This window comes from Papilio xuthus, unplaced genomic scaffold (genome assembly GCF_000836235.2).
Source record: "Papilio xuthus unplaced genomic scaffold, Pxut_1.1 DF827679.1, whole genome shotgun sequence".
NCBI classification, from domain to species: domain Eukaryota; kingdom Metazoa; phylum Arthropoda; class Insecta; order Lepidoptera; family Papilionidae; genus Papilio; species Papilio xuthus.
In genome coordinates, this window is record NW_013530970.1 from 5,905,279 (window position 1) to 5,919,550 (window position 14,272).

The 14,272-nt window shown below is 35.4% G+C and overlaps 5 protein-coding genes across 7 annotated transcripts in view; 2 read left to right on the top strand and 3 right to left on the bottom strand.

The window, feature by feature from the left end:
• Positions 1 to 2,411: 2,411 nt before the first annotated feature.
• Positions 2,412 to 5,087, bottom strand: LOC106117944 (uncharacterized). Its single transcript, XM_013312471.1, has one exon. It carries the CDS (start codon positions 4,593 to 4,595, stop codon positions 2,547 to 2,549), a length of 2,049 nt encoding a protein of 682 aa, XP_013167925.1. The 5' UTR covers positions 4,596 to 5,087; the 3' UTR covers positions 2,412 to 2,546.
• Positions 5,088 to 5,736: 649 nt separating this feature from the next.
• LOC106117981 (mitochondrial inner membrane protease subunit 2) lies at positions 5,737 to 6,541 on the top strand. The gene is given in 1 exon segment (NM_001312180.1): positions 5,737 to 6,541. A coding segment is annotated over 1 exon segment (495 nt). The 5' UTR covers positions 5,737 to 5,872; the 3' UTR covers positions 6,368 to 6,541.
• A 119-nt stretch (positions 6,542 to 6,660) lies between these two features.
• Positions 6,661 to 7,456, bottom strand: Tcs1 (Threonyl-carbamoyl synthesis 1). Its single transcript, XM_013312524.1, has one exon. It carries the CDS (start codon positions 7,438 to 7,440, stop codon positions 6,700 to 6,702), a length of 741 nt encoding a protein of 246 aa, XP_013167978.1. The 5' UTR covers positions 7,441 to 7,456; the 3' UTR covers positions 6,661 to 6,699.
• On the bottom strand, positions 7,457 to 8,068 carry RpII15 (RNA polymerase II subunit RpII15). The gene is made up of 2 exons (XM_013312526.1): positions 7,782 to 8,068; positions 7,457 to 7,659 (listed from the first exon to the last, which is right to left on the bottom strand). Exons 1-2 carry the CDS (start codon positions 7,920 to 7,922, stop codon positions 7,474 to 7,476), a joined length of 327 nt encoding a protein of 108 aa, XP_013167980.1. The 5' UTR covers positions 7,923 to 8,068; the 3' UTR covers positions 7,457 to 7,473.
• Positions 8,069 to 8,389: 321 nt separating this feature from the next.
• The window catches only part of LOC106118032 (ceramide synthase 6), a 16,621-nt gene continuing 10,738 nt past the window's right edge, over positions 8,390 to 14,272 (top strand). Inside the window, exons 1-4 of one of the 3 annotated variants that reach the window (XM_013312589.1) lie at positions 8,390 to 8,700; positions 9,469 to 9,589; positions 12,264 to 12,284; positions 12,574 to 12,579. In XM_013312589.1, coding sequence (XP_013168043.1) covers positions 8,516 to 8,700; positions 9,469 to 9,589; positions 12,264 to 12,284; positions 12,574 to 12,579 — 333 coding nt within the window. In that variant the 5' untranslated portion in view covers positions 8,390 to 8,515. The remainder of the gene's footprint in view (positions 8,701 to 9,468; positions 9,590 to 12,263; positions 12,285 to 12,573; positions 12,580 to 14,272) is intronic. The other 2 variants (XM_013312590.1, XM_013312591.1) reach the window with 2 other exon arrangements.

Here is a 14,272-nt window from a genome sequence, read left to right on the forward strand (position 1 = left end):
GTCATAGGACAGGCATTATTAAAGTTTAATTTTGTCACTTCTCAGAGTAAATACGTATTCTTAAATCATCAGCTCAACAGTCAACCACGGTGTCCCTGTCATATCTTTGAATTTCTTCTCAGATATGTGCAGGTAGCATCACGATGTTTTCCTTCACCGTAAGAACGTCGTATGGTCAGTACATTTTATTTACAAAAAGTTTTCACGAAATTTTGATTATTATAGCAAATAAAATAGTGTTTCGATGAAGCAAAAACGTCTACTCTTATCTTTCTCTAAAGGAGGAAAATTCAATCCGATTTATCGTCATGTCTTATTATTAAGACTTTAGCTTATTCAGTAGAAACAAAACAGGTTTAATTCGCATGTATAAGTCCACTAATTACAATTCGGTGAAAGCGCTCGATCATATAAAAGCGACCCGAATTTTGACTCTCGCATGATGCAAACGGTTTCTCCCAAACAAGTCGCACAGTTTCAGTATCACGCACCATGAACTTTGTCCTTAAAAAACACGTGATTTTTTTGTTGTATAAGAAAACATTTGGCATCTCTCCCTCTACAAAACTTACAGCTTGTCCTAATAAACTTACTTTGTTAGTCGCAATGAACGAATCTTCCTTATACAAACATTTTTTTCTGTATTATGGTAAACCAGCAAGCGGCCACCTGATTTCGCCGAAATAGCGAAGCGACCGCTGCCCGAAGATATCTGCAATTGTACCTTTAATTGATGGAGGAGACGCACACAAAGATATTTACCTTTCTCATACTTTCCTTATAATAAAATCAAAATTGTTTCGTTGTAGTTTTCCTCTGACTTCTGTGACATCTCAGAAACTTACCGCTGCACTGAGGGCACCACTTAGTGTAGATTTAGTATGATGAGAATATATGGATCTGTTTAAAACATAGTCTGTTTGTTTTCATTGTGAAAAACAAATCACATAACACTCGTCTGAGTGATAATTACTTTCTATAAAAAGAGTTTATCTCCTATCATTTGCAATATATGCGCAGTTCTTGAGTTGAGGATGTACGTTGTAAACTTTGTGATAACGAAGACATAAATAAAGAGGACGTAAATAGCAGTTTTATATGAATAATTGATTTATAAAATGTTTATTTCATATGATCGAATTGGCTCAGAATTCACTTATAAATGAAATCGTAATATCAATTTTGAATTGAATAAACAGTTTTTACACAGACGTTGTTCGCGCAAAATATTTGTACATGTCGTTTTGATTGATAAATTTTAAACTAACGGTTGCCCGCGACTTTGTCAGCGTAGGATTAAAAACAGCTTATAATATTCCCACGTCCATTAGTTACCTTTCAGTCAAAATCCCGTCCAAATCGGTGCAGAAAAAAAAAATATTTTTTGTAATCGACTATGTAACATAAAGTGTAAAATGTTTAATGTAAAATTTGTTTTGTTTTTTTGGTATACAGACAAACCGATTTTATTAATTAAAAATCTGGATGACGAGATTTGCTCGGTATTTTTTTTTAAATTGTGTTTTTTTGGAAATTATATTTAAGTACGAATTACTAATAAAATGATGAAATATGAATAATATTTTTCGATCTTACCGATAGAAAAAGTTAAGTTTATGTTTAAATTGATTTATCGATAAAACACGAATAAAATAACATTTTCTAAAAATGATTCCTAGCTAGATCGATTTATCGCCCCCGAAACCCCCTATATACAAAATTTTATGAAAATCGTTGGAGCCGATTCCGAGATTCCCATTATATATATATACCTACTATATATATATATATATATATATATACCTACTATATATATATATATATATATATAGTATAAGATTTGTATAGATTGTAAATTTCATATCATGTGCCTCATAACTCTGGTGCCATATTTTATGTATGAAAGTGAGCATCTTCCAAATAATATATGATGTTTTATATCATTATGTACCTGCTCTTGCTATTTTCTTGAATAAAAGTTAAATTTGCTATAATTTCTTTCAATATTATTGCTAAAATAAACTACATAATCACCTTGCCTAAAGATTTCTGCAAGAGATGATCAAAGAAACAAAATTAATGTAAAAATTTCATTTAGTTATTGAGGTATTTGCCTTTATTTTCAAAAGGAGGCGATTTACTATTAGGGATAGACTTATTATATACTATTTATATTTTTACATGGAAATTTTCATCACATTAAACATTAAACCTAGGCCTTCTTGCAGTACTTCAGTATCAACAGTGATTAACAGTTACATCTCCAAAAATACAACCATCCTGAACTATTTATTTCTTATTTGCTTGTGTTGCCGCACTCAGCGGAGAACCATTTTAAAAAGTTCTTATAAATAATATACAAAATAATACAAACATTTCATTAATTCATTTCTCCACAAAAAAATGAGATATAACATTATGATAACATTTAATTCCATCGGGGAAAATTCGTGATTATTTAACATTTACAATGCAATTCGATTCTTTACAGAAAAATAAATATACAAATATATGAGTACACAACCGGTGATTGCTTATACGGCAGTTTAACACTTCTCGTCAGCTAGGAGCGGGTCCAGAGCAAAGCCTAAGTCCAGCACTGCGGGCGCCGGCCGCTTGCCCGCCTTCAGCGCGCCTGGCCGGGGCCTGCGCTCCGCGTGGCCCACATGCCCGTTGAGCGTGTGCCGCACCTCGCTACCCCCAAACATATCACTGAACGTCTGTTGCACGTCTTTACCCCCACTTGTTGCACTACACGTCACTATGAGTTTACGCACCTCCGGCTTGTTAGCTTTATTCGTATTGTTCAAGTGCATAGTCTTTGACAAGGAAAGCGCGTTTTGATAATAATAATTGTTCGAGGCGCCACTGGACTTGCTCGTCCTGCTGAGCGAGGATTTAATATTACTCCGCACGGTGGCGAATTTTTTTCCTAAGGTGATGGCGCCACCCGCGTGCGACGCGTTGAAGGTGCAGAGGGCGAGGGGCCGCGGACACGAGGAATACCAGCACACGTCGCTGGGTACCAACGGCGGCGGACACTCCGGCCTTACTTCGGGCTCGACCGGCGTTGCTATACTGAGTATAGGGACGTCGGTGGCGAGCTCCGCGTCATCGGGTAGAAGAAACGCCCCCGGCGGCAGAGGTTGGCTGAGCAATGATGTTATGTTGGATGTATCTGGCAGTAGGGCATTCGGGTCTTCAACACTTAGCAGACTAGCATAAATGTCGTTGACTTGCAGGTCGGCAGCGAGACCGTTTAAATCATTGAGATCAAGGGGAGGTGGGTTGTTGAATTGTGTGGGTGTTGTATGCACTGGTACATGATGTTTGACAGGCGTGGCGGCCGCTGCGGCGGAGTTGGGGTCTTTTGACGCTCTATGTTCCGCTAGAAGGGTATCAAAGGGTTTCGACCTCCCTTCCACGGTCCGCCGCAGCGACAGCGCATGAGCTTTGCACGTTAAAGACCTCGTGCACGGCTTAGGGTTCTCCGCAGTGACGACACCGCAGTGTTTATTCGGATCGTATTCTCGTGGCACAAATTTCGACTTGCTATTTTTTGATCGTGACTGTGACTTTGTTGTAGGTGTGCTGGGCACCGGCACTTTTAAAGCTTGAGCATTGATAACATTAGTATCTATCACAGATGATAGCATTGGAGGTGTGTTTGATGCAAATTGTAAACTAGATAAATCTGTATCTGCTAAAGTGTAAAGAGAGTTGGCATCTACTGATGTATATAAGTCTTGAGATTGCTGAGAGTCAGTGGACTGAAAGTTCATATCCTGCATGCTACCGATGTCTCTTATAATATCTTTCCAATCTGCAGCATTTGTTAGGTCATCTGCACTTTGAATCCCTTCAGAATTCATTATTGCTAATATATCATCTGTAATATTTTCCCCGAGAGGCAATTCATCCGGGTCCTGTATACTAACAACTGGTAATCCTCCGCTCTCCATGCTCACCTGTACTTCCCCCGTTACTCCTGTAGATGTGCTTGGTTCATCCAAGTATTGCATTTCAGGCTGTGGCAGCACTACCCTAGACAGAGGAGCGGTTGCATTGTGTGCTGGAGATGTTTCCATCTTTGGGAGAAAGTCAGGAGGTATCAAAGGTGGAGGTATGTCCTTTTTGTGCCTGCTCCTGCTGGGTGTAGATTTGAGCTTGACTGTGGGCGCAGGCGGCGGCGGGGGAAGGATAGGCTCGCAGTCCGTATGGTACTCCAGCAAATGTCTATACGCAGCACTGCACTTCACTACAACACCACACATATGACACACGGCCGCATTCAAATTGTCCATCTGTGGGAAGAGTCCATGTAGGCTCATACTCTGGTATTTGAGGCGGTTGACGCCAGCGCGACGATACCGCGCTTGGCCCCGCTCCGCCGCCTTGTACGGGTGCGATTCGTGCACCCGGCGGACCGATGCACCGCCCTTTGGCTCCACGGCCGCGGGCGTCGTGAACACCCCACTGTCATCGTCACGACGCGGCGACAAGTGTCCTATTTCACTAACCCATAGATCCCAAGGCTTCTCATTGCACTTGACTGGACTGACTATCTTGGCCGTAAACGGAAACTCACCGGACATATTTTGATGTTTAATGATGTTGTGATGGAGAAATTTGGCTTGAAGGTCTTCAAGGAAGATCAGCCATAGCGAACGTCTCGCTTCTTTGATAGGTTATTATCCCATATCTGCGTCTACATCAAAGTTCGGCTGAAGCAACGTCGGGGTTACATCGTACCGTGCTTGTTCACTTCATCACGCGAGAATTGTTATGATTATTTTAGGTTTTATATTTACAAAGACAGATGATCTAGCTCACTGACAGCTGATTATGCAGGTTGTAAGTTTTTCTTCACCACGGGACACTTCCATCTGTCGTCAATCCTTTCTACATTGTTTTTCGGGTCCAAACTGATTGAAAGTACTGTTTATTGACTTAATTTTATGTTATATTGTACTTGCTACACACATAAAAAATGTCTTTAATTTCTGTTTGGTTGGTGGTGGTTGTGATTTACTACAGAAAGCATCAACACTTTTTGAGTATTTGTAATAAAGCAAAGATCCAATCTGAGTTTCTACAATCTATGGTCATTCATTGGGAAATTTAAGTGACGTCCTCACTATACGTTAAATGACGAGAATCGGTTTATCGATTTAAGTCAGAACGATTTTACATATCTAAAAATGTACATGTTGTTTTATCACGAGGTTTTTATTCATTTAATACATATAGAAGAAATCAAAATTCCTATTATGATTTGCCAGTTTTTGGGACTCATTTGCATATATCATGAAAAAATATGGCTACAATAAATTTTATAAACTTTTTTTTAATTTCAGAACTTAAATAGTATTACAATTTTTCAGTTTGTCCTTGCTTTTACCTCATCCTAGTCCTGCATTTTCGATTCTGTAGTTCTCGACTTCTCATTCGGTTTTTTCAATGAAAATCACGTTAAACGTCAAATTTTTATGTAGGTTAAAAAAGTCTTATTTACCTACCCAGCGTAAAGGTAGATAATAGGGGCAAAGTTGAAGATTTCCTTAATTTTGTTGTATATTAAAGATTTTTATTTCAGAAAAAATTTCGGCTTTAACGTTTAACTGAATGTGATATGAAATATTTTGCGGACCAAGGATCAATGTAACCGTTACAATTTTATTTGACATGTAGCGATTTCTGTTTGATGTATCAACTGTCAGTGTCATTACCATCCAAAAGATCCAAAAGAAGGAAAAGAAGAGCAAGTTTAGAACAAAACTGTACAGTATGACTAAAATAAGAAAGTAACAAACAAACTCGAATGTCGAGTATGAAGCTAAAATAGTGTGACTTTAAAATTATAGTTATTTTAATGTCGTTCAAAAGTGTTTGTAGATCAATTCTGTTCGGTATTCCCATCGGTGTAACATTTTTAGATACCGTTGGATATGTTGCAAAAGTTGAAGGTATTTCTATGCAGCCGGCATTAAATCCAGAATCCACTAATACTGATTACGTTTTTCTATCACGATGGGCCATTAGAGACTACAAAATCGAACGAGGTGATGTAATATCCCTAACTTCTCCCAAAAATCCAAAGCAGAAGATAATCAAACGTGTGGTAGGACTTCAAGGAGATGTTGTCAGTACAATGGGTTACAAAAACCGATACGTTAAAGTTCCGGAAGGGCACTGCTGGGTAGAAGGTGATCACACAGGCCACACACTGGACAGCAACACTTTTGGACCCGTTTCTCTCGGACTGATCACTGCAAAAGCTGTTTACATTGTATGGCCACCTGAGAGATGGCAAAAACTGGAAAACAAACTGCCTGAATCTAGAAAACCTCTTAGTTTAAGTATATAAATCTCAGTTTTTGATTATTTCTTAGTTTACTTTAACATGATAAAGACAGCTATTCATTTTCTTATCAGCTTTTTTGATCAAGCGGGTTATTGCAACTATTTATTTAATTTATATGTGGTGTGACATAGTAAATAAATATCATTGTAAATAAGAAATATAAAAAAACATTTCAAACCTGGTTTTTTTTCTATTGTTTTAGCATTACTTGGAGTTGTAATAGCTTTTTCCATTTATACATACGAAACGATGAACAAGTTACTTAAAGTTTAAGGGGCATAGTAAAATTTGTAACATAAACTAACAATATCTTTATTGTAGATAAAATAAATAAGCTATTCAATACTGCGTAATCCATTGTCTTCTAAAACTGTAACAATTTTATCATATGAAATACCTTTCCTTATAATTGTATATGTGCCTATGTTAGACAAATCAACAACAGTGGAGCCTGTTCTATTCCGTTCTAAACCTTCACTTAACACTCCACCATCAAAGACGGCTCCTAAATGACCATATAAATGTTCAAATTCTTTAACAGACAATGTAGACGGCTCATTGCTAAAGTTGGCACTGGTCAAGGCAATAGGTTTGTCAAATATTTTGGTTACTTTATTTATGAACAAATTTTGTGGTATTCTTATACCAATTTTAATTGTTTTTGGGTTCAAGAATGGATTATCGAGATGTCTCGTTTTTTCAAGAACCACTGTAACTGGTCCGGGAAGTAGAGTGTGTAGTAAATCATCAGACAAGTGCTCTGCGTTGCCCCATTTTCGTACATCTTCAATGTAAGTTACGCAAATAGCGACAGGCTTTGCAGAATCTCTACCCTTTATTGCATATAACTTTTTGATTGCCTGTGGACAGTTAGCGCTACATGCTAACCCATAAATGGTATCAGTTGGTACAGCGATCACATGACCATCTTCTAGGAATTGTGCAGCTTTTGCATAAGCCTTTTCTTCCGAACATTTTATAACCTCCGCCATTTTATCAATCTTCATTTTCACTGACACAGTTTTAGGTCTACACAAGAAACTACTAATAAACTTTAGTCTTTTCGAACAAATCATGCTCAGTGAACAGTTTTTAAACAAATTGGGAGTTTAATCACGCCAGTTGTGTGCACATTCGTGGTTACAGCAACGGTAGAATGTGGTCATGGGTTCATCAGCGGAACGAGTCTGGAGCTGCATGAAGTATGCTCTACCATGTCCACACTTAGGGCAAACTGCGTCAGTAGAATCCACGTTCTCCCAAGCGGCAGCTCCGCCCATAATATAATCAAGTTCCTAGAAATTAAATTAAAAAAATTAATAAAAGTAAAAATGAGTAATGTTTGTGTTGTAATCAATGATTTTTTTTAATATGGATGACGATAGAATATGAGAATATATTTGAACTCTTAATTTACCTTCAATTTAGGGAATGTCCGATAAGACACTTTTTTTTTAATATCATATACATAAGGGCACGTGTTACATGCGTAACGTAAACCACTCTCAGGCCGCTCTTCTACAATAAGAATATTGGCGCACGTTGGGCAGAATAACATTATCTCAATAAATTGTCATAAAATTTGACTTGTGTTGCTGTGTTTACTGCTAAGAAAATATCCACGATACTTATACACAGAACGCAGATATTTTGAAAATGAAATATTGAGATACTAACGTCAAACGTCACTGTCACTTCTTAATTTAATGTCAAAGTCAGTCGAGTGAGGGGCACTTTGACTTTCCAATTTAAATCGATTTCTCCATAAATTAACGAGATCGAAATTACTCATTTAATGCCACAAAGGTTTGGTCTAATGATGAAAAAAACTCAACCAAACTATAAAAGCAATACCCTCAAAAAATAGGAACAGATATAAAATGGATTTTTTGAAATCTCCGTCTTTACTAAAACACGCAGTGTATTGCAAATAACCACATATTTTCATGTTGGTATTCTTAGAACTCAACTGAAAAAACTGTAAACTGTAAATGTGAAATCTCTACTGTCGCTCAATCAGTTTGACGTTTCGTTCGACTGCATCAGTCGATTAGGTGTATTTTTGAAGCGATTTCATATTTATTTTTATTAAATTGTTTGTAAAAACTAGTGGCAATACAGTGTAAACACAACAGTGCTTAAAATTATTAAATGACAATGTTGCGATACTTATTAGATAAATTTTGGGACGAAGATATTTGGCTGCCGCCGAATACTACTTGGGATGATTTGGCTCCAGGGCCTGATAAACCCGTAGTTTTAAATGATCACACACATCTTCTTTATCCTATACCTCTGGCAATTGTACTTATAATTATACGACATATGTTAGAAAAGTAAGTATTACACTTGAGTGCTTTTTATAGGTAAAAATGTGTGCCAATGACTCGATGCTCCCCTTATTTCACGTTCAATGAGTCAATGTGTTTTATCTATGAGACTAACTGATAAGATCACGCATGCTTCCTGTATTAAAATCCACTTGTAAAATTAATTTCTAAATCATAGAATTTTTATTTAGAAATCGCGCCATATTCGAAGTTAAATAATTCGAAAATTCATAGTAAATTTTCGAAATTTAATAAGGATATTAATACGCTATTTAATTTTAAAAGCAATTGATGTTTTTTAAAGTATTTTCTGGAATATTTAAGCAATTGAGATTTCTTAATAAGAAAGCAATTACAATAAATTCTTTTTTTAACTCACTCACACTCACTTATAAACCTTTAAATATGTAATAGTTTAATATTTAACTGACTGCATTATTTAACTTCCTTATGTTTGATTGTATAGATTATTAGATTTAAATATTTATTTCTTAATCATGTATTGATCCTAAGTTATAATGTTTACATATAATTAGATGTTAAGAAGCTACATTAATATATTAACAAATCATAATAGAGTTGATCCTGGATAATGGAGAGATGTAAGGAGTATAATATTTTTCTCGCTTATAGAGGTGTCTCTCTTCCTGAGTTACTCGCTTGTGGAGTTTGTTTGACAGGACAATGACTTATAAATAAATATGATGATTACACAAAAAAATAAATAAAAAAATTATATTATAATATATTATATGTTTATCATAATTGTTTTAGATATTGGTTTGCACCATTCGGAAAGTCATTAGGTATTAAGAACACAAGACCAAAGAAAGCACCAAGTAATCCAAAACTAGAAGCGGCTTATCAGGCATCCTCTAAAATTAGACATAAGCAGGTATGTATGAGAATTCTCACTTGTTATATTAATATAATAACTGACAACATAATTACATATATATGACTTTATTCATTCATATCTTTAAAACATAAAAAACTCATAAAAAAAGAAACTGAATCTCCAATAATAAAACACTCATACAAAATACATATCCCAGTTTTTAAATAGATTAAAGGTACGCGTCTATTGGGCCACGCCGGATTCACCGTACGCGCCGCCCGCATAGAAAGACAAAACAAATCCGTTGAATCCGTGCGTGCGATGCGACCGGCGCGTCCGGCGCGGGCCAATGGACACGTATCTTAAGGGGTCAGTTATGTACAATTTTGGTATCTATAAAAATCCTTTGACATAAGGCACATAATATGGATACATAGGGGGTAATATGATGTACTTATACATATATTTTACTGATTGAAAGAGCTACAAGGAAATAGCATTAACAGATGTTGCCGTAAATTAAATGTAGTATAGCTTAATTCACGTCAACAATAGGTAATTGTGAAGAAAACAATGAACATATTTATTTTATAAACATTGAATTCTTGCTATTTTATTAATAATACATATTAAATATTAATTCTTTAGTTGTAATTAACAATAGTAATGTTATCGCCGGATTATGTACGATAACAGCGGGGAAGTCTGGATTGCGAATAAATATTATAAGATTCAAAGTTTGTGATGGCTCGTGGCTAGCTAACACATTGTTTCTATAAGTATAATATTTTACAAATATCTTGGCAGCTTTGAACACTGCATGAGTCGCTGCGCAGAACGCGTAAAAAAGTGGGCATACTGATGGTCTATGGAAAGAGTGCACGTGTGTACACCTCGCATCTTTTTCCCTCCGATACCTAAAGTTGTGATGTCCAAAATTGTGAGCCGACATAAAGTTTGGATAGTACTATACTTATCGGCCTATATTACAACGCCGATCGTTTTATAACGATTCTTATCTTATCTACGTATGTCGACTTTTTTACAAAATCGTCTGATATACTAAAAAAAAATCTTAATTACTTCAAAATACTGAAATATTACACGATTAAAAAAAGTTAGTTTTATTAAACGTAACAATATAATATGCTAAACGCCTAATAGCAAAAGCCTTAAAACTATTATGTTTTTTTCTTTTATTAAATGACGTATCCAGAATATTTAATAGCCAGGTTTATTAAAATAACGTGACAACTGTTCAGTATATATTAATGATAACAAAAGAAGTATATTATGCTTTGAATAATAATATTTATATGGCAATCAAACATGTAAAAGTAATAAAAAACAATATAAGTATTAAATATAATACAGTGTAAAAATGTATCTTTATATATATAATTCTTCTGTGAGTGTGTATGTCACTGAACTTCTCTCAAACGACTGGACTGATTTTGATGAAATTTTTTGTGTGTGTTCTAGGGGATCTGGGAATGGTTTAGATTCACAATTTTCATCAAATATTAACTTCATATTAATTAAAGACGTGTAGACAGGACAACGTCTGTCGGGTCCGCTAGTATATTTATACATTTTTTTACACTCACAAACGTACTAAGATACTAGAAGCCTATCTTAAGGGTGACTAAGCCATGACAATGCTGGCCTAGTGTCGGTTGACTACACGCATATCTTTGGACTTTGCAGTACACCCAGATTGCATTACGATGTTTTCCTTTATAGTAAAAGTGTCGAATAATTATATGAAATTTGAAAAATTATATTGGAATAGCGCGGGAATGGAATCCCAAACTGATTACGGTGCGGTTAGGTGCTTAAGAACTGCGCAGCTAAGTTAGAAATAAACTGTATGATTGGTACTAACAGGAAAGACAGAAATAAGTACGCAGTGTTTTGTTAATTACAAGGAACATTCACTCATGTTCCAACTTGTTTTGTTCCAATTGTTGAGAGCTAATTTTTTATATTTTTTAAAACATAAAATGTACTAACACATCGTAAATAAATTATATAATCTTAACATATTTCACCAAAATTACATGACAAAATTTCCATTTGTATAAGAACGTTTGACCCCTTTTATGTGTTTCGTAGATTTTAGTTTTTAATCCTCTTTCCCTTCCCATCCCTTCCCTAAGGAAGTTTGACGGAAGAGTGGACGTATAGTAAGGGGAATTTCCTTTCTGTGCGTCCCCTGCTCCGTCTGTGAAAGGTAGGCAACGCATCTGTAATTGCGGATGTGTATAAGCAGCGGTCGCTTCGCTATTTCAGCGAATTCAGTTGGCCGTTTGCTCGCTTAACCTAATATAAAAAGTTTGATGTGTGCTAATTTTGATGTATAGATAGAATTAAAACATTAATTTTACCGTAAGTTTCCACTGTCAGAACAACTGTATGTATGAAACTGAGATAATTTGCCTTTGAATGGTTGTTAGGTAGTGGAGACCTACGGTTAAATTAGCATTGTGTATTTCGATGTTTATAAGGCTAGAGAGACACTACACATTTGAGTTATATCTTACAAAATTACTTTTAAATGGGAAAATATGTCAAAAGTAAAGAATATGATTTGTGTAATGTAATTTTTAGTTTTGATTTTTTTTCAATATTTGTAACTCTTTTTAGTGTAGTGTGTCTCTAGGCTTATGTGTTTGTTTGTGTGACTCTGTATGTGCTTGTTACTACATTGTTGTGTGTGTTTTCTTTGCAGTTCTATTTAAGTGAGGAACAGGTAAATGTACACTTTTATAATTAACGCACGCATTAAATAATTAAAGCTTTATTGTTACTTCACGCACTATAATTCATTACTTTACAATAATAAAAAAAAACTAAATTACTTTGATTTTTTTATTTCTTTTTTATTATTATCGGCAGTGGAAACCAATTGTTAATGTTTCTTTTTACTTTTTATAAATTGTTATGGGATTTTTTTTGTTTTTTTTTACCAAAAATGCAAATGCTCTTTTCTTATCAAATATTTTATAGTATCTACAGGATAATTTTGTATTTTCTTTCAGGATGTAGTAAGTATATCCTTTATTACTTTTGACACATTTTAGGTTTTAATCACAGGATACATTTGGTCTACCCCAGATAATATAAAAAATGTTTTTTTTTAATCAACTTGCGTATTCGAGGATATGGATTTTAATTTGTTGCCGATGCAACACATATTTTATAACCTTAGAATTTTTATAAGCTTTGTCTTGTTCAATTGCCTTTGACTTAACAACGCTTCTATGATAGTTTTTTATATAATAAAAGACAAAACAAAGCGTTTATATGACGGTAAGTGATGAATCCCACCTCAGTATTATGTCACCTGACTTTTTTTGGTTCTATTTTCCGTCACTTTGTCACCTTATTTGTTAGGGTTTATGAAAATTTAGCGTGTGTAGCGTAACGTTTGAGAATGTTACTTGTGCCTGTAACACACAGCCGAGAAAGCGGTATATAGTTTAGCAAAGCGCTATAAAAAAAAACAAAAGCAAAGCGAAAAACAAACGAATGTGGTCCATATTAGATTCACCCTTGTATGATATCTGATGAACGTTGGTAATAATTGTTGCTTTATACCATCGCTTCGCTGCTGTTGGTTCGTTTTTGATTTTGTGTGCGACAGGCGTTAGCTATAACGGTTTTAAAGTCGTGACCGATTCATACTTGTCGGTTTTTTAGTACGTTTATTTTATTATTTAATTTATACAGTCATGCTCAAGAAAATGTGACGATTAAAATGAAATTAATCGGTTAAACATTGGTTTTTTCAATATATGGAGCAATTCCATTGCCGTATACACTTTTATGAAAATTTTTGTTGTTTGTATACAAAGATTAAAAAGTATAGTCCTTATCAAATATCATGGCGGTCCAAGGTCATCGGCGCAGTACCTTCCCCAGCCTTTCGGTACGCCACGCTACACCTAAATTGTGTTCTGCGCAGCGACTCGCGCGAAGTTAAGAGCCTCCAAGATATATCACAACTGTTGTAGTTGTGCGTTAAGAGTACGCGCTACGGTAAATTTACGACGCAAGGATACGATATTAATTTCGAAGATTTATGTTGCCTTGTGTACGAAGGGCCTAAGTAAATTAAATATGGGCAGAATTAAATTATCATCTCCCTATCCTTAGTGCTCTATGCGAGTTCGGTGCACCATGTTTTTAGTTCTCCAGACCGACATATCGTCAATTCTGCAATAAATAAAAATAAATGTAGGGATTTTTTTAATTGAAGCACGCACTGTGTGCATGTACCGCAGCCTCTCAGAAGCCCTACGAATTATGTCGAGTGTACGGAACAACGTGATTTCAATACGCGAACAACTCGACTACGTTTTAATAGGCCTTAACGAAATGTTGAACGTAAAATGAATAGAAAATCTGGATAAAAATTTTTTATTCGACTTTAACAGACTGTTTCCACTGATGAGACAATTATATTGAGAGACAGAGAGAGCAATATGTTTATCCAAGTGTGACGTCAGACGCGAACCAAAGTACATACATAGATGAAATAGCTTAATACGTCATCGGTTTTATAAGGGTCCGTTCAGACCGGGGCGGAGAGCAGAGCGGACTTGTCATATCTTACCAAAAAGCGTAAAAAAATGTGAAAACTAAAACTAACCCTTATTACAATCGTATACAGTTCAATCTTATTTGTTAATAGCGGTAGTCGTCGACTCCTTCCGCAGGTAATTAAAAAAATATAAC

Bases quoted from the DNA above. Each gene is read 5' to 3' on its own strand.
- LOC106117944 (XM_013312471.1), bottom strand. From the start codon at position 4,595: ATGTCCGGTGAGTTTCCGTTTACGGCCAAGATAGTCAGTCCAGTCAAG.
- Tcs1 (XM_013312524.1), bottom strand. From the start codon at position 7,440: ATGATTTGTTCGAAAAGACTAAAGTTTATTAGTAGTTTCTTGTGTAGA.
- RpII15 (XM_013312526.1), bottom strand. From the start codon at position 7,922: ATGTTATTCTGCCCAACGTGCGCCAATATTCTTATTGTAGAAGAGCGG. The intron at 7,660-7,781 runs GTAAATTAAGAG...TTTAATTTCTAG, and splicing joins GGACATTCCCTAAATTGAAG to GAACTTGATTATATTATGGG.